Here is a 27,216-nt window from a genome sequence, read left to right on the forward strand (position 1 = left end):
GAGATCGTGTCCCGATATTGCAAGACTTCGTCTTTCGTTGTTAAAAGATTCCAATTTGTATCACCCATTATTATGGAATGCTGGTAATTTGGTAAATGTTTTGCAATATCGTCAACAAAGTTTATGAAAGATATACGGGGGGGACGATACACAACACTCAAAAGCAATGTCTGGTGACCTACAGTGACTTCGAGTATAATATATTATGAACTACTGTTATATACACCAGCTGACTGAGACAGAAGTTTGACCTGGAAGTTGTCTCGTAAGTATATTACCACACCTCCGCCGCGTTTACCCTTTCTATTGTTTGTAAAGAGATGGAAACCTAATAAATGAACGAGGTTGTTTGAGAGGGAATCCTGTAGCCAAGACTCAGAAATAAGTACTGCATGCACATGTTTAAAAGAGGATACAATGCTTTCAATTTCCACGAAATTGGAAAGAAGGCTTTGCGCTTTGAAGTTCCCTTCGGCAAATTCTGGTTTCTGGTCATGGGAGGTAGTTTTCAAAGTGGAGGGAGGAAGGTCATTGTCACTTTCTATGAGGGTGGAAGTGTCAAGCCCACTGAAATAGTTAGAAATCAAGGTTGCCATATTTAAATCTGCGAATGTGTCATTCATTGTCCTATCTTGAGAAGATAATCAGATGCAATGTATTGTAATATACTTGAAATGTTTACAAGAATCCCTTCACTACTGTACATACGTACAAGATAATCGGTAGTTCTACTTACCAGAATATTCATCAAAAAGAAAAACAAGACGAAAACACCGACATAACACCAAAATAATAGCATGAACACATACAGAGAGAACAAGGCGTCTCCTGCCGCCACTGGATACATAAACAACACAACTACACACACACAAGATATCCGACACATGAGGAGAATGTTGTGGGCACTGCACAAGAAAAATATATGTAACTTAGACATCCCTAGCTTTGCAATATGAAGTGGAGTACAAATACGAATTGAAATAGTTATTGATAGATACGTTAAATACACTGAACTATAAAAATAATTCACGAAACTAGCAAAAAATAAAAAAATAAGTTGAATAGAAACATATTGCAAGAAAGTGTTCATAATTATTCACAGAAACGTGCTACCAGTATTGCACTTATACTATATGTTGTCCATCTGAGCAAAGCTACTAATATAATGCTTAATATTTCCATGTTTCACTACAATTTGTCCATCATAAGTCCAAGTGTTCTTGAAGCCAAACCGAGCTGATGCTGCTTTGTAGAGCTGTAAGCGCTGAGAACACAGGTCTTCACGAATTGTTATTTTCGTTCCTTTCAGTTTGTTCTTATTTGCAAACACCTTGGCCCTGGTCTGATAATTGGTGAATGTAACTATGATAGGTCCAAGTTTGCCTGTGGCATGGGGACGAACACGATGGCTGCGACACACTTCACTTGGTGTAACTTCCACACCCATTTTTTCCCTAAACACTGAGATCACTGATTCTGTAGTATCTTCATCTGCTTTGTGTGTTACACCAAAAATGCGTACATTATTTCTTCGTGAATATTGTTTTAGATGAACTACTCTCTCGTGAAGATTGGAAATTTCTGCAGAAAGATCGTTGATAGTATCTTCCTTTTTCTTCAGCTTTTCTTCAAAGTATGCAACGTGAGTGGTTTCTGCAACTACTAAATACTTCTCAAAGTAATCAATACTACTTCGAGACTTGCGTACTCAATTGTCGGATCTTGTACATCTCTCCAGCATAATTTTCTTTACAAAAGTATTATTTTAATCGTGTTATTATGTTTGTTCAAACAAACTTAATAAATTATTCTATCTCAGATATGATACATTATAGAAATGACAAACTTTTGACCATTTTTTAAACTTATTTAGAATTTCTACAGCTCCGAAAGTAAGCGAAATACATTAGGAAAAGTTCTCTTAGTTTATTTACATTAGTTTGTAATCTCTTTTTTTGTTGACCTGGGATGTAGTCTTGGAAAGATATGCAATAAAGTATTTATGGTAGACTACGTGAAATATTGTTACTGCAAAACTAAGGAGGTATTAACTGTATCATTATTAACCTCTTAACTGGGTGAACCTAATTTAAGCGTTATGGAGGATTTTACGTTTATTGGGGAAACCGCTTTCAGGCGTCGTGAAAGTATCCTTTTTCTAGCAGTTAATACCGCGTATGAGCGTTATATTTTGAGAAAACGTCCTGCCATTTATTGAGTATATTCTCTTTAGTCTTCTTTCTGTGTAAAATATTAGCATTGCCGCACAATCAGCAGCCTCTAAAAATTCTGCTGCTTGTTCCTCTCGCAAGAAACGAGTTCTTGAGGCTGATATTTCTCTTTTTCCTAGATAAATCGTCAATCACAAATGAAAATTGTAGTGACTCCAAAGAATACCAGTCCAGTAACACGGAGACTGAAACTGAATTTGACATCACAATGTGTACAATAGTGATGCGCAAGTACTAACAAAGTGGGTGGAATTCAATAGTGCAAAGGGGGGTAGCTCAGTGGTAGAGCGTTCACTTCCAGTGCTTGGGGTCCTTGGTTCGATCCCAGCTCGCGCCGTGTGGTGGTGGACAAACACTAACACTGTGCTCCTGGTGGGTTTTCTCGGGGTTCTCCCATTTTCTTCATTCCACCATTTCATTCATTTCTCATAATCACCGTCTCCTTTAGCCTAACCGGCATAACCGTGGGACGTAAAACTGAAAGATTTAATTTAATTTTCAATAGTGCAAGGCTGCCGTTTCTTTGCAAGGATCAAGATGTTGTGGCAACATGTTTTGGTGAGAATATTTCATCACAAGCAATTTCTGAGCATATGTTTTCTGATGAACTGGGAGAAATGATACCAAGAGAAACAAATAGATTTGCTGAACAGTGTATGCGGTTCAAGAGTATACAAGGTCAAATGAAGCTGAACAAATTCTGCTGAAATAAAACTGCTCGTGGCGCTCCTAATATTGCAAGCTATTATTAAAAGCCAACTTCGGCAATGTTTTTTTTTTTTTTTTTTTTTTTTTTTTTTTTTTTTTTTTTTTTTAGCAAGAAGAAAATAGTTCTGAAAGTACTATGGCATAAATGAAAGTACTTGGCAAATTTACATGTAATTATTTGTTTACGATGATAGTATGATGGTTATAGTTAAAATTTAGTAGTATTATTTTCTTCAGAGCTCGTAAAGCAAAATTATCAATTAAGTCTTCCTTAAATTAAACATAACAACAACAACAACAACAACAACAACAACAAAAAAAAAAACTGCAACAGGCTATTGGCCTCAGTTGACAAGTTACTCGCTTAAAAGATTGCTAATTTCAAGCCGCAAATGGAACGCAATTGATAGACACAATCCAAATATCTATGCCGATTGGAACTCTCTGAGAAAGTGTGAATAGTTAAGGATCTTGTAGTGGTTACCATGTCCGTGCACTAACCACTACGTAACGACGCAGTCTTTAAACATACAGGATGTCCGGCAAATAAAACTACTACTACTAATAAAAAAAACTATGATTCAGTAAGTAATAAGTTATTTCAATGCGTTAAAAAAAAGCAGCTGAAGTTTTTATGGTGATCAGTAAATTTCCACGTGTGCACCACGTGTTCTCCTTCAAGTATCTGCAGTGTGATGGTTTCACAAACACCAGTACTCCTCCAACTAAATCCGTACTAGAATTCTGTAAACATTGTCCTTTATGTATCTCCAAAGAAAAACAATCCAATGGGGACAGATCAAGTGATCTTGGGGGCCATACTATGGATTCGCGACTTCCGATCCAACGATCAGTAAGGACTTCATTTAAGTTTTGGATGTTTGTAGGGCAACATGTGAAGATTTACTAATCAGCATAAAACTTGGTAAAATTTTAATAATCCCCATTGAAATACACTTAATTTTTGGTGAGTTATAAAAGTTCTTACGTTGGTGGCGTTGGTGCCAAACACAATGTACATTAAATATGTGTAATATACGACATTCATAATTCAAATCATAAGTACTCATTAATATAGGGTAGCTTAGTGGCGACTGTAATGATATAGTTAAGTCATAGAGTATATTCGATCCTTTTCTCTCTCTCACACACTTTTTCTTCTTTCTTGAAACTTCATTTGATCCTTATCTACAGAGAATTTACTCTTAAAATTAGTCTGTTACCTTAGTTTCTTACGATTTCTTTTTGTTTTCAGCAATGACAACGCAAAGCAGTTCTTTGTTCGGTCAGACATCTCAGCCATCAACTGCGTTCGGTTCTCAATCAGCGTTTGGATCTACTGGGTTTGGTGCTCAGCCTAATCAGGTAATGCTTTTTCTCAGCTTTTCTTTCTTTCTTTCTTTTCTTGTTTCTTTCCTTTGAGACTGGTATACACCGTGTTTCAAAAAGAATGACCTGATTTTGGACTGTAATAATTACGGAACATGGGGCATAAGGAAATGAGTGTTGTTTGAATGAGCGTGACCTAGTTTCAGAAAATCGCCGTTAGATGTCAGTCAATGCGTCTTTCCAATTTGCAGTCAATCAGAAATAAGATAGAGTCCGTGAGCTCCTGCGTGGCTAAGCAGTTATCGTACGCGCCTTTGGTTTGGGAGAGCCGGGTTCGATTCCTGGCGGGAGCTCATGTGGTTTGGATTTCACGTTAATCAGTAGATCCACGTCTCATATGGCCTCGCTGCTAAACGGGACGTTGAACTCAAAATCAACTCAAGATTGTGTCTGCGCAACAGAAGGCGTTTTGTGTGCTGCAGTTTGGAAAGACTGGTCCAGGGTGCTTTTCGTCGACTTTTGATGAAATGGAAACAATTCGGCAAACGTTTGAATGAAGTCCGCGAAAGTCTACTCGCCACGCAAGCAGAGAATAGCATAGCTAAAACTTTGTGAGTATTTTGCAATTTATCCCATTTTTGTAGTTTGTTTTTATCAATACTTATGGGCTTTTAAAATCAGGTCGTTCTTTTTGAAACACTGCGTATATTTTATAATTCAGATCCTTCTTTTTCATGTGGATCTTCTTTGCGTTCTTCTTTGAGAGAAATAAGAGAACATTTCTATAAAAGCTGATAAATATTTGTCCTGAAAATTAAAAATTCATTTTACAGAACGTCTCTAGTGCTTTACAGTATCCTCTAGTTGCAACGGTACGCTATACATACTTTATTTTTCTTTAAATGAATACACCTATTAAGTGGACAAAGATTATGTTGCATTTTATCTTATTTCATTAATTTATCTTTTACTTAATTTTTCATTAGTTGTAAGGTAATATTTTTCTGCATTCAATAGCATTAGGAATTAGATTTTAGGACTGTCGGCATCAATGGCCATGTTAGCGCTTCGTATATGAGGGATGACATTCCACGGCGATCACATTACCCGAGAATTGAGGATAAAGAAAGAAAAATATAAAGCGGTCCGGGACCGTTACTTTAGGTACCATCCCGACATTTGCCTATTGTCAATGAGGAAAACCTCACTTGGCTGGTCTGAAAAAGCTGTTACACATTTTCGATTGAATACCCACTAGTACAGTGAAACCTGTCAACTTGGCCACCTGCTTATCTTGGCCTAATTCGTCTTGAACCTGCATTTTCCCATAAGACATTCGTTACTTATTACTCTATAAGTTGGCCACCTGTCTATCTTGGAAGTTGGCCACACTGAAGAATGTTTACCCTATGATGATAATTATAAATTTACCTGTGTATCTTGGCCACGCAAAATACAGTTTTATTTTTCTTAACTCTTTCGGATTCCCATATGAGAAGCAGATGTTCTGTATTTGTGACTTGACACAAAGAAGCATAGATTCGCACGATTTGCTCTTGGAGGCAGAACACTACCCTCATAAAGGGGTGGTGAAGGAAGGTGTGAATAAGAAAAAGCACGTACAGGAATTCAGAAAATGGTTGTACATGTTTGTTTACCCTGTCTGTTTTGGTAAAATCATTAGCTATATCAACTCTTCTCATCAGTGGGGAGTTTTAGTAATTCCGGAAAATTCTCAAGGTTTAAACTAACCATCTCAATTGTCAACTATTGGCACCTGTCGGCTTGTCAAAAGATAGCGGAAGTTTTGAGGTATGAATTCCCTGAAGATTTTCTCAAAACATCTTTTGCTCCGAGGGAAACACTTCTAGCTCATTAACAAGAGGTAGTTAACTACAATATTAGAATGTGCATATCTGTCAAAAAGAATAAAACAAATAAGTCTAGAATGAACCACCATTCAGTAACAGCTAAAAAGAAGTCATATAAATTGCATATGAATTTCTCAATTTATAACTTAGCTCTTCTTGTTTTCAATCTGAATAACTCAGTGTGTTATAATATCAATTTCAATAAACTGCGTACATACGCTTTTATTTCATGGTTGTTTGTGTTATTGTGTTTTCAATCCGAATAATCCAATGTACCAGACTAGTTTTCAGGAAGAGAAAGGTATGCACATATATTAAACATACTATAGTAATATTTTCTAGTACTGTATATTTTTATGATTACTCTATATACATTATTTATAAGTAGTTGTCGTGCCACTGATTATTAAAATTTTACATTCAAGTAATACTAGAAATCCTATTCTAAAAAAACACAAATCACACTTATTTTTTGTAAGTTGGCCACTTTTCGATGGAACCGATGGTGGCCAACATAGACAGGTTTCACTGTAATTGAACCGGGGCCACTACATACAATTCCATGTTAATGATTTTTGTAGCCTTTTTTGAGTGTGAAATTCAAAATTTGACGACACTTGTTACTTACTAAAAGGTCTTGATTTTTTTTTTTTTTTAAGTGGAATAGTGTTCGCGCATTTAATGCGTCTAAACAGTGTTCTCGACTTCTTTGTAGCAATTATTCATCAAAGGGTTTTAGTATGCAACTATCATGAAAACATTCAATATAGTAGTAGGAAAAAAAAATGTATTTTTACATGAAATAGCAAATAAAAAAATTAAGCTGAGAGTCTCAGCTTCCCACCCTTGACTTCGGAGTATTTATTCACATAATACAAATTAAAAGTATTATTTGTTCCGAAAGTAGAGTCGCAGTAATCCAAAGGTCACTCATGTAGGCTTCCTACTGAATTCATATATATCTTTTTTACCCCTTAAATAATTTTCCTATCCGCAAATGAACATGCTAAGTTAAGCTGTAAATACTATACTTGTTAATGTTTCTGGTGATTGTTTGATTTTTTTGCTATTATTAATACATATTTCAGTGTAAAATAGCCAACATGCTATATCCGAAACTATACGTATAAATAAATTATTTTGTATGGAATGAGATTTTTCTGGAACGAGTTAATCTCGTAATTTGCTATGTTACTGTACAAGTACGTATTGTTCTAAAATATTTCTTCTTCTTCTTTTTTTTCAGAGCATTGGTCTATTTAACCAACCGAAGCCATTCATGAATACCACGACGACAGCCACGGGATTTTCGTTCGGCCAATCATCAGGCACCAACGCTGGTAGTTTATTTGGTGGAAAGCCCACTGGAACAACGTTCGGTAGCACTTTTGGTCCAGGAACCACCCCAACATTTGGAAGTACATTTGGCGCAAACCAAAATACGTCTCTGTTCAACAATCAAGCATTCAATAAGCCTGCTACATCTTCATTTAGCTTTGGACAAAATACAAATACAACAGGAATTGGTAAGTCATAACAGTTTGGAGAGTCTTCAATAAAATGTAGTATTTTGTATGCAGTTGCAAGTAAGAGTTTATTTGTTTATTTTCGTTCATTTTCACTCAATCATTCATTCAAAATTAGTGTCATACTTTATTTTACCTTTTCCAATGAATAGTAATTGCTTTACGGAATTTTTTTTTAAGATCTCTTCTATTAAATTAACACACTTTTTTTTCTTCTCAAGTTTAATGAGTAGTTTTTGATCTGTTAAACACAGTGGGAGATAGCTCCATCTAAGTTTGACTGTTTTTTGTTGATGTTACTAATGTTTTACTGTTCTTCTTAATTAACTATAAACTCTATCGTATATTAGGTTTAAGTCTACAGCTGTTATCGGTAAGGGTGAGCCACGCATTTATATTTGTGGCGATTTTACAGTGCGATATTTCAATTGCCTCAATTTAGAATACAAAATATAGTGAGCAACACAGTTTAGTTTTTTTTTACTTACTTACTTACTTACTTACTTACTTACTTACTTACTTACTTACTTACTTACTTACTTACTTACTTACTTACTTACTTACTTACTTACTTACTTACTTACTTACTTACTTACTTACTTACTTACTTACTTACTTACTTACTTACTTACTTACTTACTTACTTACTTACTTACTTACTTACTTACTTACTTACTTACTTACTTACTTACTTACTTACTTACTTACTTACTTACTTACTTACTTACTTACTTACTTACTTACTTACTTACTTACTTACTTACTTACTTACTTACTTACTTACTTACTTACTTACTTACTTACTTACTTACTTACTTACTTACTTACTTACTTACTTACTTACTTACTTACTTACTTACTTACTTACTTACTTACTTACTTACTTACTTACTTACTTACTTACTTACTTACTTACTTACTTACTTACTTACTTACTTACTTACTTACTTACTTACTTACTTACTTACTTACTTACTTACTTACTTACTTACTTACTTACTTACTTACTTACTTACTTACTTACTTACTTACTTACTTACTTACTTACTTACTTACTTACTTACTTACTTACTTACTTACTTACTTACTTACTTACTTACTTACTTACTTACTTACTTACTTACTTACTTACTTACTTACTTGTTTGTCGTAAATTTGTTACTGTGTAGACGAAGTAATTTGAGATGTCTGTTAAAAAATAAAACACAAAAAGTCGCCCAGCTCATTTTTAAACGATCACATTCTCTGACTAGGCCTGGACGTTTCTAAATTGCATATTTTGAGGGTTAGTGTATATTGTAAGAGTAGTGTCATGTTTTTGCATATATTTGAAGTTACAATAATTTCAATATTCTTGACAACTTGAATGGATATTTTCATGTCTATTAAACCGTCTTTTGGAAAGTATTTCTTCTATCCTCTGTTTTTTTTAATACTGTCCATCAAAATATTAATTTGATTCATGTGCACTTTTTGACAATTGTTGAAATAATTAAACGTCTGGAAACTCTAAAGTGCGTTTTTCTTGAGTCGCCTAAACTTTCAAGAAAATAAATTCTTTAAGTTCTGCCTCATGGAAAATAAGGTGTTTAGCAGTTCAAACCGAGGTTTAGAAAAGATTGAGTCACCTAATCAGTACATACCTGGGATCAGCAATTGTTTGCCAGATGAAAGTTCCGATCTTTCCGTTCCATTGTACAAACGTTATCCAGTCACTTCAGTTGATATTGAAAGGTTATTTTTGATCTATAAACGTATTTTGACAGACAATAGACAATGTTTAATATCAGAAAAGTTTAAATCATTCCAGTAGACAGGAAACTTGTAAACAAGTAAATTTGAATTGAATAAGCATTTATTTTATTTATACTTCATATCTTCAAAATTTTTAGTGGATATATTCAGGTTTTGTAGTGCATCTAAATCCTATCCTACTTGTAACCATACGAAGCAGGCAACTTAGTCTCTTGGTTTGATATGAAAGATCTTAAAAAAAACAAAACAAATTCACATTTGCTTATTTTCGTGAAAGGATAAAGTTGAGTACTTTTAAAATACAGATAGATACCCAGGATTTTGTGAAAAGAGTGTACTCACAAGAAATAAAGCAAGCAGTCTTTCGCGTAGTACTTCCCTTAAGTAAGCCATACTTCAACCAAGTGTTCAGCCATTTAACGTGCACTATCACAATTCACTGCTTGCTTTGGATAATCCAGTGTCCACATATATTCTTTAATAAATACTTACAAGGTTTCTGTCGTATTTATATGGCATTTTCCGCATTTTTATGCGAATACTTAAATGCAGACGCAACACGCATTTCATGCTTCATGTGCCATCTCCTAGTAGCTTTTCGTATTAGTCTTTGGGGCCATCCTCTGGTGTACGTGCTGTAAATTATTTTTCTCAATTCATAATGCAGCACTTTTATTTATTTATTTATTGTTTGTTTGTTTGTTTACCCACAAGCAAGTTAACAAGATGAGAGATGTAAAAATATTCAGATGTTGGACGGCGAAGATTGCGAAAAGCAAAGCAGTAGTAACGATGGACCCTTTGGCTTTTTCGATCATCTCTCAACTGAAATTCGGTAATTTTTGAGGGATGACACAGCAGGAAGAATTACAGGCTCATAAAAACTGGGCCGTTAAAAGATTAAAAATTCCAGAGAATACCGTCGGAAACGAAAGATAAAACTTAGTCTGCCCCGGAAAACTAGATCGTTTGGAAGTCTTACTCTTACCTAGAATGAGTTAAAAAAAAAAAAAAAAAATCCTGTTTGCAGTTCTATACGATTCCATACGAAGACAGTTTTCAAAACTAAAGCAAAGATTTTTTTGGTGCTTTTTTTTTTTGTAATTACTTACGGTATAGTTAGATTCTAAGTCTCAGTGTCTTCAAAATTGGTTATGCTTAGTTCAGTGCGGTCGTGTGCGTTTAATGGAGTATTACCGGTACTGTAATAAATGTATGTCAGTCAGTTTTTAAGACAGTTACCCGTTTGTTATTTTGCGATTTTTTTTTTTTTTTCGTTTATGTATACTAATTTTCAGAAATTTCCGAGCGACAGTAGTTTTTCTGCCAATTAATAATGTATGTATTGTTACTATTTTAAGTCTTTGAATATTGTGCTGCTCTAGTCATGAGTACGATTCATAAGTGTTGTCATCAAGTACTTTCTAGTAGAATGATTTTGAGTATTAGAACTAAGAATTTTCCGCATATGATGATGCAAGAACTACTATATTACAATTACTTTCGTAGGTACAGGACTGTCCCTTGGCACTGGTGGGTCGTCGCTGTTTGGAAACAATGCTAACAAGCCAGGCAGTTTGTTTGGGACCAGCACCGGGTTTGGAACAGGTTCTTTGGGAGCTGGGAATACGTTTGGTGCAACCCCGTCCTTTGGAAGCACGTTCAATACTGGTGGTGCAGGTGCAAATCCAATGCTGATGGGGTAAGTAAGAAGTAATGTTTATATGTTTTTTTTTTTTTAAATTTCTAGAGAAGCAGTAAGCCCCCATGTCGCGATCTGTGCAGAAAAATTGCCAGGAAAAAAAAAAAAAGCGGACATAAAAGTGTTAAAACATACCTGCTATGTATAGATGTCTTAAATGCATGGACGACTCTAATCAGAAGCGTTTTTTCTGCTGGAACTGATGTTTTCTATTTTCTTAGGATAAAAAAAGAAAACCCTTAAGCTGCTCTCATTACAAAATATGGTGTATCATGTCATAAATATTTTAAGTCTGCTTCTTTTAGCAAAACTTTCAAAAAATGTGACTTCACAGGTTGTAACTCGAACTAGGGATACGCTGAAAACTGTTTACCATGCTTCATGTAACGCTGTAATGAAAACATTATAGTATCATCGTAATTTTTTTATTTTGGAATTCCTGCAGAAAATTTTTGACTTACAAAAGCTCATCGCAGAAAGACACAGAAAGCTCTGCCATCGGGCAGTAAAGCATTGTATTCATTCGACCTGCTGAAGTATAACAGTCAAATTTCGGGATAGGATTCGTTGTTGGAAATGAAAAGAAAAAGAAAATGAAATGGATATCAGATACAAGGTTCCTAGTTCCCAGTCTGAAATAAAAAATATACAAGCTACATTTTTGTTGAAACTTTATTTTGATTCCAGCTTCTGAAATAATTACAGCGCAGTGGCTAGCAATAAGAAAATAATAATAATAATAATAATAATAATAATAATAATAATAATAATAATAAATTAATAAAAAGATTGTATATCATGGTGCATGAGAGGATGATTCAAATTAACAAGAAATTGGTTACTTATCAATAAATCCTCCCGTTGGCAAAACTAGACTCTCCACACGTTTTGGTTCAAGCTAAAGCTAGTTCAGTCTTCAGTGGTAAGGTAAGGATAATAATGGTTGAGAAAAAAGGTGTAGAAAAAGGATTACATAGCACAGAATGAGTAAATATAACCTTGACCAGGTCTGTGGTATGTATTTCTTTTTCTACACCTTTTTTCTCTCATCCATTTTTATCCTTGTTATCTTGCCACAGAAGACAGAACTAGCCTTAGCGTGTTCCAAAACATGTGGAGAGTGTGTACTTTCCCTGCGGAACGATTTATTGGTAAGTAACAAAGTTTTTTTTAAAAAAGTTTGGATAAAACGATCGATGTAAATTGATAATGCAGTATATAAAAGATTCTCCTTTGAGAACCCTTTGCCAGCTGCAGTTTGTGTATGCGTTATTACTATTTGAACAGAGTTTAAAGTTGTTTCAAAAAATAGAAGCTTTGATTGCTGATAGACGCTATAGGATGCTTCTTAATATATAACTATATGTTTACGTTTTACACGTGGTTCTCCTCATTTTAGTTTTTGTTAATACGATTCACGCGGAAGCCATGGTCCCAACAGTTTCTTAACACTTGTAGGATGGAACTCCTATATTCTCATCATAAACTGCGTTTTTTACTGTCTTGTAAAGAGAATGATCCCAAAGAATTCCCGGACTAAACTAGTTCCACAGAACACTTAACATTTCCGTTCTGATTAGAATAATTTCAATTACAATTCGAAGAAAAACACAGCAGTTATTTTTGTAACTCCAGGTTATTTCGTGATTTTTGTTAACTTATTCACTTTTCACACTGGTTTTCCTGAATGTTCTTTCTTTGTTGTCTGTACCTGCTTCGTGTCAAGGTTCTGAAACAATAAGACGAATTATTGTAATGAATACAAGTAAGGAATTTGTAAATAAGCTGCAAACATATTAAATTTTAATTGTGGACATGTGAGTACACGTATTTACAGTTTGCTTACAAATTATTTTTTGTATCCTTATTGTCTTTCTTAATATATAAAAGATCTTGTGAGAGATCAGGTGGCCCTCAGAGCCTTCATTAGTCCACTTCGTGTATTTGTTCCTACGTATGATCGTCTGGTAGCACCAGTTTTTAATATTGATTTCTTTAACTTTAGAAGCAATAAAAGTAAGATTTTTAGTTTTCTCATTTGCTTGCAACTTGCGTCCACACGCATTTATTGTCATTGCTGGTGAATAGTTTCGTTTTGGTTTACTTCAACACCCCTCATTAAACAGTGTGTTTGAACATCTAAAATATTTGGTTATTCGTAGAGACTGTTTGGTTGGGTTTGAGTTTAGCATTTCTTCCAATAGCGAGGCTATAGGAGACTTGGACTTAGCAGCATATGTGGAATCTGAACCACATGAGCTCACACCGGTAATCAAACCCAGGGAGCTCCAGAGGCTGTTCGGGAACCCACTGAAATTCGCTAATGTACTCCCAGAAAGAAATGCACATGTATACTACTGATTGAAAGCCACTGATCCAAGCTATCTTTCACATCTTAATGGGAGATATATATTTCAAAGCAAGGAAAATAGTTAGAGGAATAATTCGAGAGGAAGAAGGTAATGCGGGAATGAAAGATAAAGGATAATGAATTATGCTGCACTTACACTAACTAATAAGAGTGCATCAGATATCATGTGAATATCAGCGTACAGAATTAATCCTTAGTCACGTATAAATAAACAGACTTAAACAGTAAGACATTAAAGACCATAAAGGACATGTATTTAGTAATTTTAAATTTAACTTATTATTTCTAGTATGCAGAGAATGACTAAACTTTTGGCATAGAAAGAAGATTGTAAAATTACTTTGATAAGGTAGTAGGTAGCGCGATTTAACACACGGGATTCTGTGTTCTCCCACAAGCTTTTACTGTATAAAAGTCTTGTTGTACACAAATATAACATATAGGGTCACTGTAATTGTAGTCCAAAGACTAATACAAAGTTCTCTGTTAGTTTTTGGGTAAAATAAGTGTCCCTAGACCCAGGCAGCCAAAGGAAGGATTCTCACGTAGCTCCAGGCAAGCTGAGTTGAAGTGGTTTAGGATTTCTTAGTGCTTTAGGCAAGCAAAGAGAGGTTGGTATTGTCCAGAGCTCCAGGTAAGCTAGGTGGTTGCGGTTAGGATTCCCTCAGAGTTCCAAGCAAGCTAAGAGAGTGGTTGAGTTCCCTCAGAGTTCCAGACAAGCTAAGGGAGTGGTTGAGTTTCCACAGAGCTCCAGACAAGCTAAGGGAGTGGTTGAGTTCCCACAGAGCTCCAGACAAGCTAAGAGAGTGGTTGATTTCCCACAGAGCTCCAGACAAGCTAAGAGAGTGGTTGATTTCCCACAGAGCTCCAGACAAGCTAAGGGAGTGGTTGATTTCCCACAGAGCTCCAGACAAGCTAAGGGAGTGGTTGAGTTCCCACAGAGCTCCATACAAGCTAGGAGAGTGGTTGAGTTCCTACAGAGCTCCAGACAAGCTAAGGGAGTGGTTGAGTTCCCACAGAGCTCCATACAAGCTAGGAGAGTGGTTGAGTTCCTACAGAGCTCCAGACAAGCTAAGGGAGTGGTTGAGTTCCCACAGAGCTCCAGACAAGCTAAGGGAGAGAATTCGGATTTGACCAGCCAAAACTGATGTCTGTGAAGACGTTACGTGGTGTTTTATGCCCTCTTCCGGATAGCGGTGGCGTTGATCCTGTCACAAGACCTAATGATGATGATACCTGTCATCTGCTTGTAGTAGATGTAGTAGAAGAGCAGATGGTTTTGTTCATAAATAAGAAACACATGTTAATGTTTACAAATGTAGACTACATGTAGGATATTACAATATTTAGTAAGCATTTTATAGACTTATATGTTGTGTTTTAAAACTGAAATGTCTGCTACTTCCTTTTCAAGTATTAATTTGCAGCCTTTGTCATTTCAGAAGTGCAGTTGTGTCTGGAGTGAATCAGCAGCCAAATCACTCAATTCATCAGCAGATACTTGCGTTAGCTTCCATGCCATTCGGTGATTCTCCACTCTTCAGAAATATTCTTCCAGTAAGTATCCACATTAATAATTCACTTCTAAATTTTTGTATCGTATAAATTAACATATTTAATATATGTGTATCATGGCTGGGTTATATCAATCTGCATTTTCTTGTCTTCTCTGGTTTAAGTGACAATGATTACATATGTATGTTTACCGAAGAACTAAAATTATTTTTTCAGTACTTGAAAGTGTACATACAAGGGTTTATTTATAGAAAAAAATATTTCATTTTTTGCGCGGAAAAATTTGCGTGTTTGTAGGAGTAGGAGTTAATTTTCCTGCAAATTGTGCTGAGTCAAGAGTTGGCTACAATAAATTACATGTATTACTGACCATATATCGCTACCGTACCAGTGCCTTTCTTGGACTGTCGTAACTTTTGGAAACGTAGGGACGGTCCTTCTGTTTATTGTTTTATACCGGTGAGAGATTCGTTCAGTTCTTCTGAGCTTCTGTTTCACGTATGTATGTTTACTTAGTTCCGTCATCTTTTTGATTCCTCCCTTCTTTCGTAGGATGCTATCTTTTGAAGGATTGAGCGGGACTGCCGTGGCTCAGTGTTAGAGCTTTCACTTCTGGTGCATGGGGTCCTTGGTTCGATCCCAGCTCACGCCAAGTGAGCTTTCTGATGGACAAATACCGTGTGCGTGGTTTTGTGGGGGTTCTGTTTCCTCCCACTTTCTTCTTTCCTACATTTTCGTCTCCTTTAGCCTAGCCGGCATAACCATGGAACATAAAACTCAAAAGTTCCTTTGAGGGATAGAGGATATGGGGAAAGAAAGGTTTCTCAGTTTTGAAATATTACCACAAATAGATTTTAGAAAACACCTAGAAAGATTAGTGGCTTCCAAGGAAACTGCACATAAGATTTTGGAAGCATGTTAAGCGTTCTTTACATTAGCTTGAACTGAATTTTCAGTTTCTTTGTAAGTTATCTAATTACATGTACGATGTAAAATACCAAATGTGTAATGCCAGGTTTTTGAGAAGAAAGAAAAAAAAATGCACCAGCATATCTCAGATCTGTGGGATGTTTCACTGATTCTTTCGACCTAATTTTTCGATTATATTAACTAAAACTATTAGTCTGCAGCAAATTTTTTTGCATTATGACCAGTACTTTAATTTTTATAAGGAAAACTTGGGGGCTGAGGGCCTGCATTAACTATACAGATTAGATACCCGTTTTCTTATTCTATTTGTGAATTGCTGAATTTTCGATGAGTATTGCTGCCACAAGATAAATTTAGATACAGAAGTCCTTACTATCTCAAATCACACATTGAAAGTAGACCTTACGAATCTATCTTCATACGCATTAAGCATTACTGTATACAAAGGTCTAAACCTAAACTCTTGTAAAATAGCCCAATTACGAATACAATTTCAAGCATTTACATTGATTATATCACGATGTATTTGTTCGGTTAAAAAAATAGTAATACCTGCAAGAGTATAGTTTTCATAGAACAGATGGGAAATTCGTAATATAACTAGGCTAAATTAGTAGTTGTACAGTTGGGAAGAAATGAAATACAAAACGTCAGGGAGCATGGTGGCTAAGTGGTAGAGAGCCTCTGGTTCGATTCCAGGCGAAGTAAGTTTGTAGTGGATACCAGTCATTTTCGTGGGTTTTCGGGGTTAACCGTTTCCTCCCGCATTTTCATTCCATCAATTTCTTTCATATTTCCCGTTCATCGTTCATTTTAGGTCATAAAATTTCATCTTTTATTTTCAAACAAGACAAGATTTGCAATCCATGTGCTTTAAGTATTCATCATCATGATAGGTATTCTGCCTTTATTGGCAGGTCACTTGCCTCAGCTGAGAAGCTTCCATGCTTCACGGTCCTCCGCTAACCTTTTCGTCTTCGTGTATGATTTTTCTGTTTTAATATCATCCATTAATTGTAGTCTCCTTCGCCCCCTCCCTCTCTTTCCCGCCACCATACCCTCTAGGACGTCCCTCATGATACAGTCTCTTCTTAGGCAATGTCCCAACCAGTTTCTCTTCCTCTTCCTAATAATATCTAAAAGTGTTCTTTTCTCACCCACCATTTCTAACACTCTCTCATTCGTTTTCCGCTCGACCCAACTAATTCTTTCCATTCTTCTCCACACCCACATTTCGAAGGCTTCCAGTCGATTTTCGTCACCTTTACGTAATGTCCACGTTTCCGCCCCATACAGCACAACACTCCACACGAAGCATTTTAGGAGTCTTTTTCTCAACAATTTGTTCAAGGTTCCACAAAAGACTTTTCTTTCTTTTAAAGGCTTCTTTCGCCATTCCTATCCTTGCTTTTATTTCACGTTCGCATTTCATGTCGTTACTAAGAATACTACCCAGGCATCGAAAAATATTCACTTGTTCTATTTTCTCCCCTCCTACTTTTATATTTGACACAGACCCCTTCGTTCCAATCACCATGGCTTTTGTCTTTAACATTTATTTTCATCCCATATTCTTCAAAGCCCTTTCTCACTTACTTTTTCTAACATTTTATTGATTTAAGTATTCATTTTACTGTTTATAGATGTCCTTTATCACAACAAACAGAAACTCACCAAATCCGCAGTTAATCTGAGATGTACACATTCGAGATAGGTGGCAGCTGACAAGGGAAGTTCGGGAGAAAGCACTTGCCTGCAGAGAAACTAAGCATCATTTGAAGGACCAATTCTTGCTGATTGCAAGAAGCTAATAAAATTCCTGTACGGTTAGGAACCGTTCGAGAGATTCAACTTTGAAATTGATATGAAAAAATGAGTATATGCGCATTTAAACGCGTCAAGTACAACATTATTAGCAACGAATATTGACATACGAATTGAAATCTATCGAAGGCGACGGAAAAAAAACTGTTTTGCAATAACTAACATTAAGTTATTGTTAGTTAAGATTGTTTGTTAGTCATTATACTGTTCACAATAATAATAGATTACAGATGAAAATTTATCACTGTTGTTCTGTTCTGTGAAGATAACGCTGGCAAAAGACTTCCTGGCACTATGAACATTTTATATGTGCTATTGCGTTGCATCCGTCAAGCGAATAGTTCGCATAACCAAAGCGAAAAGCAAATTCGACAGGTGATTCAAAAGGTATATAATTTGTTCGGTAACCTGTCTTGTGGAATGCAAACTGAAACAATCCAATGTATCGCGCTGATCGGAACTGATACTTGAGCATGGACACGAACTTTATTTGATTGTTTCGTTAATACATCATAACGTTCTGATGAAGTTTCATACTATGTACAAATCTCCCCTCATAATCTTTGATTGGTTGAAATTCAGACATATCAAATGGTTGTACAAATCGTGTGCAGTTGTTTGATGTATTCCCACCTACCGCTTAGCGACGTACCACTATTATACAGTTTTGATGGTTTGGTTGGTCCATTCAGTCAATTGTCCATTGCAAGTTGGATGATGGATGTCAAAGACGTAATGGTTGAGAATACATCAAACAACTGCACACGATTTGTACAACCATAGGAATTTTATTAGCTTGTTGTAGTCAGCATGAATTGGTCTTTCAAGTTGGCATGCTTAGTTTCTCTGCAGCCGAGTGCTTTCTTCCGAACTTTGCTTGTGAATCCTCGAAAAGTCAGCATATTCGAGTCACAAGAAAATCTTCAATAATAATAATAATAATAATAATAATAATAATAATAATAATAATAATATAATGTGTGTCTATCATCAGTTTTTCACATAGAAAGAAGTAAACTAGAGTTACTAAATTTTGTATAATGATAAATCTTCACCAGATTTATATCGCGTAGAAAGCAGTTTTTCTATTTTCGGTTTGCTGGAGGGCATTTATGAACGTTTCTTGCTGTTTCTAAGAACGCCTGACCTATTCGAAACCATCATTACATATTCATTATGCGCACTCACATAGCAGTGGATAAATACTGTAAAATTACCTCCATAAGGTGATAGATAGAGCGGGATTCAGTTTTCTCCTACAACCTTATAAAATTCCGGTTGAATACAATGACAGTCACTATAAATGTGGTCTAAAGACCAATACAAAGTTCTCTAAGCAGTTTGGGTTAAATAGGTGTTCCAAGGCTCAAACAGCCAAGGGAAGTATTTCCAGAGAGCTCCAGGCAAGCTGAGTGGAAGGGGCTAGATTTCTCAGTTCTCTAGACAAGCAGAGAAGTAGGTGTCCCGCAGAGCTCCAGGCAAGCTAAGAGGGCAGGAGACCTCAGAGCTCCATTCAAGCTAAGAGGCTTGGATTAGGTTAGAACTCTCCGAGCTCAGGCAGAATAAGAGAGCAGGAGTGACCAGCTGAAACGTATATCGATGGAGACCTTACATGGTGTTTATACCGTCTCCTGAAGAGCGATGGCGCTAGTGGTCCTCTTGTCACATGACCTGACGATGATTATTCCTGTCATCTGCTTCTTTTTGTAGTAGGTGAACACGTAATGTTTACAAATAAAAGGCACGTGTTGGCTTTTACAAATACAGACTACGTATACGATATTACAATACCCAGACAATTTAATTTTTTATGGTGATACTTCTTTAGGAACCATGTTCTTTTCTTTTCATGCAGGCCTTGAGTTAAGACGCTGCAAGAACGGGTGCTTACAAAGCTAGTAAGATTATAAATTTAATTCAAACTAGGACACAAAAAGCCTTTTAATACTTAAAATTTGTGCAGTTTTTCTTTTCATCAGTTTAGTAACTTAGTTTTGTTTTTTTCTCAAAGGCTACAGGTAAAACAGATGAACTGCTGAAACCTACGGACCCAGCTGCGCACAAAGCTATTTTGAGTAGTAATCAATTCAAAGTATCTCCAAAAAATCCACCAAAAGCTAAAGTGAAACCTTTGGGACCATCGGTGCTTACAAAGGTAAGGTTATACTTAACAATACAATCAAATAAACAACATAATTATGAATAGTATCTGATTTTTTACTAATTTTGAGCAACTACTTTAAATATGTATAATACATATATATAACAAGTCTAGGAGTTTCACGATGTGTGTGTAAAAATACCGCAACTGAATTGCGTAACTTAAAACCAGAATCGTTAATTAATCAAGTGTCAGATAAATTTAGATCTACTAAATAGTGAAGTTCTACTGTTTAGTACGATTTCTGCTGGAAGAGTTTCTGGAAACTACTATTAACAGTGGCGCTACAGTTCCGTTGTCATAAAAATCGGAAGAATCTTTCGGTGTTTAGATCATCTTGATTGGTTAAGGGTATTAGTTTCCATTTCACAGTAGTTTGAAGTAGCAGTTTTGTGAGAATGGAAATTTCTTATGAACGCTTTCGGATAATGATCTTTTAAGATTTCAGATGTAGTTTAACGTCGAAACAATGCATCGAGCTACTTCTTTTCGCTTTGGGGATGAACCTTCATCCAGTAGGGCTTGATACAATTGGTTTTCAGAATTCCAGCGCGGTCGCACATTTCTCGGTGACGAATTTCGTAAAAGTCGTCAATTCACGTTTGTTAGTGCGAGTAATATTCATACTGTGTATGAAATGATTAAGAGCACCATATGACATACCGTGAGATAGTCATCCTTGAACGTTGACATGGAAGCAATACATATGATTTTGAATGGTTACAATAATGTACGTAAACTTTCAACCGTTGGATCCCACACAATTTGATTGAAGCTCAAAAACAGGTTCGTGTCAGTTGGTAGAAGGAAATGTTCAATTCAAAAAAGTTCAACCGAGTTAAGTTAAATTTGTTGTACTACATCGTTACAGCGGACAAAACTTGGATCTATTAATACTAACCGAAAACTAAACAGCAATGCACTGTTTGGATGTTTTAAAGAACCGAAATCAACAAAAGTTACTCGTTCGAAGGGTGTTGCCAAGCAAATGATTGCTTGTTTATTCAGTTACACGGGACATGCAGCCACAACAGCTTTAGAAGTTCGAAGGACTATGTTGACTGATATAAAATTTGTTTGCCAGAGGTTATCAAAGAATTGTGTAAAACAAACTTAAATTGTCGCATCATTTTTCATTATGATAACCAGTTCCTATCAGCACAACAAACTTGATATTTTTTGTCCAATGAAAATGTCGAATCAATGACTCATTCTCCTTCTGATTTAACACTTAATGACTTCGTGTTGTATACATGAAAAATAGGATTCATGAAGCGATGCGTGGTGAGCGATTTCTGTCGCCTGAAACAGCTGTTGAAACATTTCAGACTCCGAATGTCTCATCGGTTTGAGATATTTCATTGTGTATATATTTTCCTGACATTTCGCAGTAATAAGTAAACTTGTTTTTTTCTTTCTTTGTAGAAGTCTCTGTTTGATGGCTTAGAAGAAGAAGATCCAACATTAACAGATGACGTAGTTCTTCCTGCAAGTAATGTCAAACACTTAGTATTATCACGTACCAAGTCTTCCACATCTTCACAGGAGAAGGAAAATGAGACAGAGTAAGTTGATGACATTTCTTGTAAAAAATGAAACTGGAATTAATCATTTCTAGTTACAATCAGTAGATGAATAGGGTTAGAATTGCTAAATATTATACCGATCTTGATACTTTGTGATCGGAAGTTCATTTTCTCTGTCAATTAGTAATTTTGCCAACTTTGATAACTATCTTGTTCAAGAGCAGGCATGACAAAGTTGCGGGCCGTATGCGACCCTCAGTTCACCCTTGAACAAGTTTCCTTATTTACGAAAAGGAACAAGACCCTGCAAGAGCCAGTTTAACATTCACCTCCTGTTCTGAAAATTGGTAGTGCGAGAAGCATCTTTTGCGATATCCGAAAGATGGTTATAGAGAAAGGAAAAAGGTGCCAAATGTAGGCGAAGAAGCAATAAGTATCAATCTACTATTCGGATTTCCATATGTTCATTCTGTTCCGTAAAGTACTACTGTGTTAGGAAAGATTTTAAGTACTGGTATTTATTCACTTTTTACATACATCATTACGTATGAAAACTACTTTCATTTTTTCTTGTGCCCTGTACTATAGTTCACTGATGACTATTTCACACATTTGAGATACTGAGTTTGACATACCTGTTCTAGAGCGTGGTGAATATTACCAATTCATTCTTGTGCTTACCGTCAATATTTTAATTAAGATCATCTAATACGAATACGTAAATATTTTTAATAGTGAAAACAAAATTCTTTATAACTAGAATTAAATGAAAACCAAATTTACTTTTTCTTGCTGTTGGCCGAGAGACCCATTCTGTTATGGACAGAATGCTTCTCTGAATAATGCAAGTGTTATTGCTGTTTTGTCGAATGCAGTTGCAGTGTATTACCGCAACTCCAATGCAATGTCGAATGTAGTTCTAATTTTGAGTGTAATTTCCGTGCAAGCATTGCACATATGAATTAACTGCCAATAGAATGAAATGAAATGATAATAAATAAAGGTTATTATATATGAAATCAATAACTTCAATGTACGGCATACTTAGACCTTCTAGTGTATCACCCCAGTAAATACCATAAGGAAATCGAGTTATTAATATTAATTTATTAATAACTTGCAAGACAACCAGGTATAACAGCATCTGCATGAATGATACATACACTGCATGGATGTTATTAGATCGTACATCCCCTAAGACCGATAACATATAATCAGTCATTTTAAATAAAGTTATTATATTTTTGCAAAAATAATAATAGCTTTATTAACAAAAAGATTTTTTTTAAAAAAAACTTTCAGTTCAGCTCAAATAGAAGACTGTTCAAACAATCATCTATGTTAAATAATTGACTGCAATTAACGAACTCGGCCGGTATAATCGTTCTATCTATCTGTTGGAAAAAAAAAAAATTACTTCCGTGAATTACCATGTGGAGTAATACAACGCACGTTCCACTTCCGTCGTCCTAATAAAGGATAATAGAATATTTTACCAAATGATGATAGCAATAAATTTAGTGACACTTCTACAGAACACAAACTCATTTCTTGTCTTGGCACAGGCACAGCGCGTTCTCGTGCATTTTCACCAACGCTATATCTTGTAGGTTGTATGCTGCTGTCTTGAAGTTACATGAGAGGATTTTTTAATAAATAGGGATTTTGTTCTAAATTACATGTAAAATCAAACCCAACAAGAAAACTCTTGAATCGACATGTCCCCTTATGGCGTATTGTTAAGAAGCTGTTTTACATAGTTTTCAAGGTACTTTTCTGTTATTTAATTATTTTCACCTCGTAATTAAGAACACGTGCAGCGATAATACTGACTGGAATCGTATAAGATGGGTATGATTTTTTTTCTTCCGATTTCGGTAATTTTGCATTTTTTCGCATATAAAATGTGAGAAAGAAGTTCAGTCATAAGTTAGTTTTTTCATTTTAAACTAATATAAGGTGTTAATTAACAAAAATTGGCTACTTACCAATGAAGCCTCCCTTGAAAAATTTAAAGATTTTGACGTTTCGGAACTCTCAGCTGGTTCCTTCCTTAGTGGCAAGGTAAAAAGGATTAAAACGGAAAGGAGATAAAAGGAGTAAAACCAGGAATACATATCCCTATATTAAAAGTAACGTACAAAAAAGATTCTGAGATGACCACAGCAGAGTGAAAAAAGAATGAACTGAATCAAAAAGAACGCGGTGTCTATGTTAGGCCACTATTTCCAGATCCAAAGTATACATCAAAGGTAGGTACCCAAGTTCGATCAATGCTGCCAGTATCAAGGTTCAATGCAGGTTTGTATTTATGAATAAAGAAAGATTCTGTAATTTCCCGTTGTTTTTTGATTTGGCTGAACCTATTACCTTAATCTATTTTATATTATGTGAATGTTGTTTTAGATAAAGCGCCAAACCCGACATGCCTTCTCTTTGTGACTTTTTTGATTGTCTAACATGTTCCTTCACACGCGTGTTAATATTACGTTTCGTTTGGCCAATGTATGTGATTCCTTCGCAATGGACGCGGTAAATACCTGCCTTATTTAATGGATCGACAAAATAGCTTTTAAATCCAGTGAGATGTAAACTTTTTGGGGGGGAATACTTGAAGCAGATATATCTGGCAATAGTGGCCTAATATAGACACCGCGTTCTTTTTGATTTAGTTCATTCTTTTTTCACTCTGCTCTGGTCATCTCAGAATCTTTTTTGTACGTTACTTTTAATATAGTGGTACGTATCTCTGGTTTTACTCCTTTTATCTCCTTTCCATTTTAATCCTTTTTACCTTGCCACTGAGGAAAGAACCAGCTAAGAGTTTTGAAACGTCAAAATCTTTAAATTTTTCAAGGGAGGCTTCATTGGTAAGTAGCCAATTTTTTGTTAATACGAGATATGTTCAAAAAGTATCAAACTTTTGGTTGAAAAAAAAAAAAAAAAAAAAAAAAAAACACGGAAATAATCCCCTTCAAAGTAGTCTCCTTGGTAATGTACATACTTCTCCCAGCATTCCCGCCATTGTTGGAATACTTCTGGAACGGAGTTTTTGGAATGGTGAGCAATCGTGCCGTTGCATTCCGCATGGCAGTCTCACGGAGCCATGCAATATAGCTGCTCAAGGTTTTCTGTCATTTTACAAAAAAAATTATCTAAATCCGACGACTGCTCACTACATGTCTTCACTCCTTCACCCACTGACGCTTTCTGCGAGCGGGAAAATTGCACGACTACGCATGAGTGTCCCCTCTACATCTACACTGAAGAAAGTCTCCGCGCTTCATTGGTTTACGCGGGGAAAAAATAAGGTTCGATACTTTATGAACACATCTCGTATTGCGAATGTGGAAATCGTAAGCAGAAAGTTTTTCCTATATAAATTAGGGGTGGAGAGTAATATACATGTACTATAGGACTAATTGTGTAGTATATAAACATAGTATCATTTTAACACTATATTGCAAGTTTTAATGAGTATTTTTATCTATTCCAGCAATTCTCCTAAACTACGTTTACCCTTGTTCGCATTGTCAGTGGCTGATATGATCTCATCTAAAGGTGACGAAAGTGAGACTTCAACTGTACGCTCCAGTCAAGCAAGGTACGAATAGGATCTCTCATTCCTTGTATACAATAGGAGCCAACAGCTCAATATTATGTTATTATAAAATATGTATTGTATATACACAGGGGTTGGACAAAAAAATCTAAAACGTTTGCAAAAGTGTGAAAATCATACCTAGTATGGTGTGGGGCCTCCTTTACGTCCAAAACAGCTTCGATCCGACGTGCAATGGACGTATACAGCTCCTGAATCGTGGTGTGTGGAATTCTGTACCATTGTTCCTCCAAAACATGCTCCAGTTCCTTAAGGGATGCTGGTGGAGGGTAATGAGACCGAACACTCCTTTCTAACTCAGACCACAATGGCTCAATGATGTTCAGATCTGGTGATTGTGGGACCCAGGGGAGGTGTGATAGCTGCTGGTCATGCTCCTCAAACCATGATTTTACCGTTTTTGCAGCTGACAGGGTGCCAAATCATCTTGGTAGATGCCATCACCATCAGGGAACAATATTTGGGCCATGGGTACAACCTGGTCCCCCCAAAATGGCCTCATACGCCTTAGCATTCATCATTCCATGCAGAGCTTGATGGGACCTGCAGAAAACCACGATATCACTGCCCATGCTTTACAGTTGAGAGCAGATAGTCTGTATCATAGGCCTGCGACGGTGTACTCCATACGTAAACACGACCGATTGTTGGAAACAAAGTGAAGGTCGATTCATCGGACCACATTACGTGTTTCCACTGCTCATGAGTCCACGCCTTGTGATCCTTGCACCACTGGATACGCCTCTTCGCATTTACTGCTGTGACCAGGGGTTTGGTGATAGCGACCCTGCCATGAATTTTCATTTTATGAAGTTCCCGTAGCACTGTTTTCGATGAAACCGGGTTCTGTAGGCCGAAATTGAGTTCAGACGTAATTTTCATTGCAGTGGTCTTCTTTTTAGCTGCTGCAATCCGTTTTAATGCCCTCCGGTCCCTATCTGAGAGGATTCTTTCGACCACTGTTGTTTTACAGACGTCGTTTGCCCATGAATTGTGTATGCCCTCGTGACATTGGACACAATACCTTTCGATACCCCCACAATGTTCGCCACTGTTGCCACTGAAGCTCCAACCAGACAGGCACCAACGATTATGCCTGTTTGGAAGTCTGTCAGGTCGCCTATTTTACCGCACCACTTTTACACCACGACACTCGCAGGTGAACTGGTTACTGGTGACGGAAGAGGAAGGTCCACATGACACATTCAAAACAAAAAACGATCGGCAACCTGAACACATGTTGTACAGTGAAGGGCCAAACTTACGTGTCCTGTATGAAGTGTTTTTAGACTTTTTTTTTGTCTATCCCCTGTATAATATTTATATTATAGTTATAAAATATGTATTTACTTGAAATTCTGATTTTGAAAATCTCTTGCATTTTCGTGCTTTCTTATCGTCTGGAGTAGTCTTCATGCATAAAAGTAGGAGAAAAAGTGATAAAAACATTCAAGGAAATAAAAAAGAGGGAGTTCACCAAAATAAAACAATGCTTTGATTTTTTTTAAAAAATTAAATTTAAAGAAACAAATCGATTAGTTATTGAAGCTACATAGTCCGAATGCTTATCTTGTTTCTATTTTATTAGCTTTTCCCAAAATCAAATCAGAAGAAATCTGCGTTTCGATAGACTTCAAAGCTAAACAACAACAACTAATACTACTACTACTACTACAACTACTACTACTTTTACTACTACTACTACTTTTACTACTACAACTAGTAGATCTACTACTTTTACTACTACAACAACTACAACAACAACAACAACAACAACTACTACTACTACTACTACTTTTACTTCTAAACTAACAATATTACTCAGATTGAAAACTACATTTACTTAGGTATTTACTCAGTATGATTAGGGCACATCGATAAAACCGCGCAACACTTTGGAAACTATTATTACCTACTTTAAGAGGTATCACACTGATTTCAATGAAAAATCAAAAGTTTATCTAAATTGCTTGGATGGCTATGTGAGGATGACGAAAACAAACTTAAAGGTACGGGTTAAGGAACATGTCAGATATCCTATATCAGAACATATGGTTTCAGGTCTGTCGAAACACTTGAAAGAAACGCAACAAAATGATGAAGATTATTTGGACGTTGTTAATGCATCAATTGACCAAGCGCCGA

The 27,216-nt window shown here is 35.9% G+C and overlaps 1 protein-coding gene across 2 annotated transcripts in view; it reads left to right on the forward strand.

Moving 5' to 3' along the window:
• LOC145681224 (nuclear pore complex protein Nup98-Nup96-like) overlaps nucleotides 1–27,216 on the forward strand; it is a 149,165-nt gene that overhangs the window by 34,935 nt on the left and 87,014 nt on the right. For both annotated transcript variants that reach the window (XM_081752766.1, XM_081752767.1), the window contains exons 7-13: nucleotides 4,195–4,304; nucleotides 7,386–7,665; nucleotides 10,930–11,122; nucleotides 14,936–15,050; nucleotides 19,774–19,917; nucleotides 21,349–21,488; nucleotides 24,946–25,053. In XM_081752766.1, the coding sequence (XP_081608892.1) occupies nucleotides 4,195–4,304; nucleotides 7,386–7,665; nucleotides 10,930–11,122; nucleotides 14,936–15,050; nucleotides 19,774–19,917; nucleotides 21,349–21,488; nucleotides 24,946–25,053 (1,090 nt within the window). The remainder of the gene's footprint in view (nucleotides 1–4,194; nucleotides 4,305–7,385; nucleotides 7,666–10,929; nucleotides 11,123–14,935; nucleotides 15,051–19,773; nucleotides 19,918–21,348; nucleotides 21,489–24,945; nucleotides 25,054–27,216) is intronic.

This window comes from Thermobia domestica, chromosome 3, assembly GCF_964235325.1.
Source record: "Thermobia domestica chromosome 3, izTheDome1.hap1.1, whole genome shotgun sequence".
Lineage (NCBI taxonomy): Eukaryota > Metazoa > Arthropoda > Insecta > Zygentoma > Lepismatidae > Thermobia > Thermobia domestica.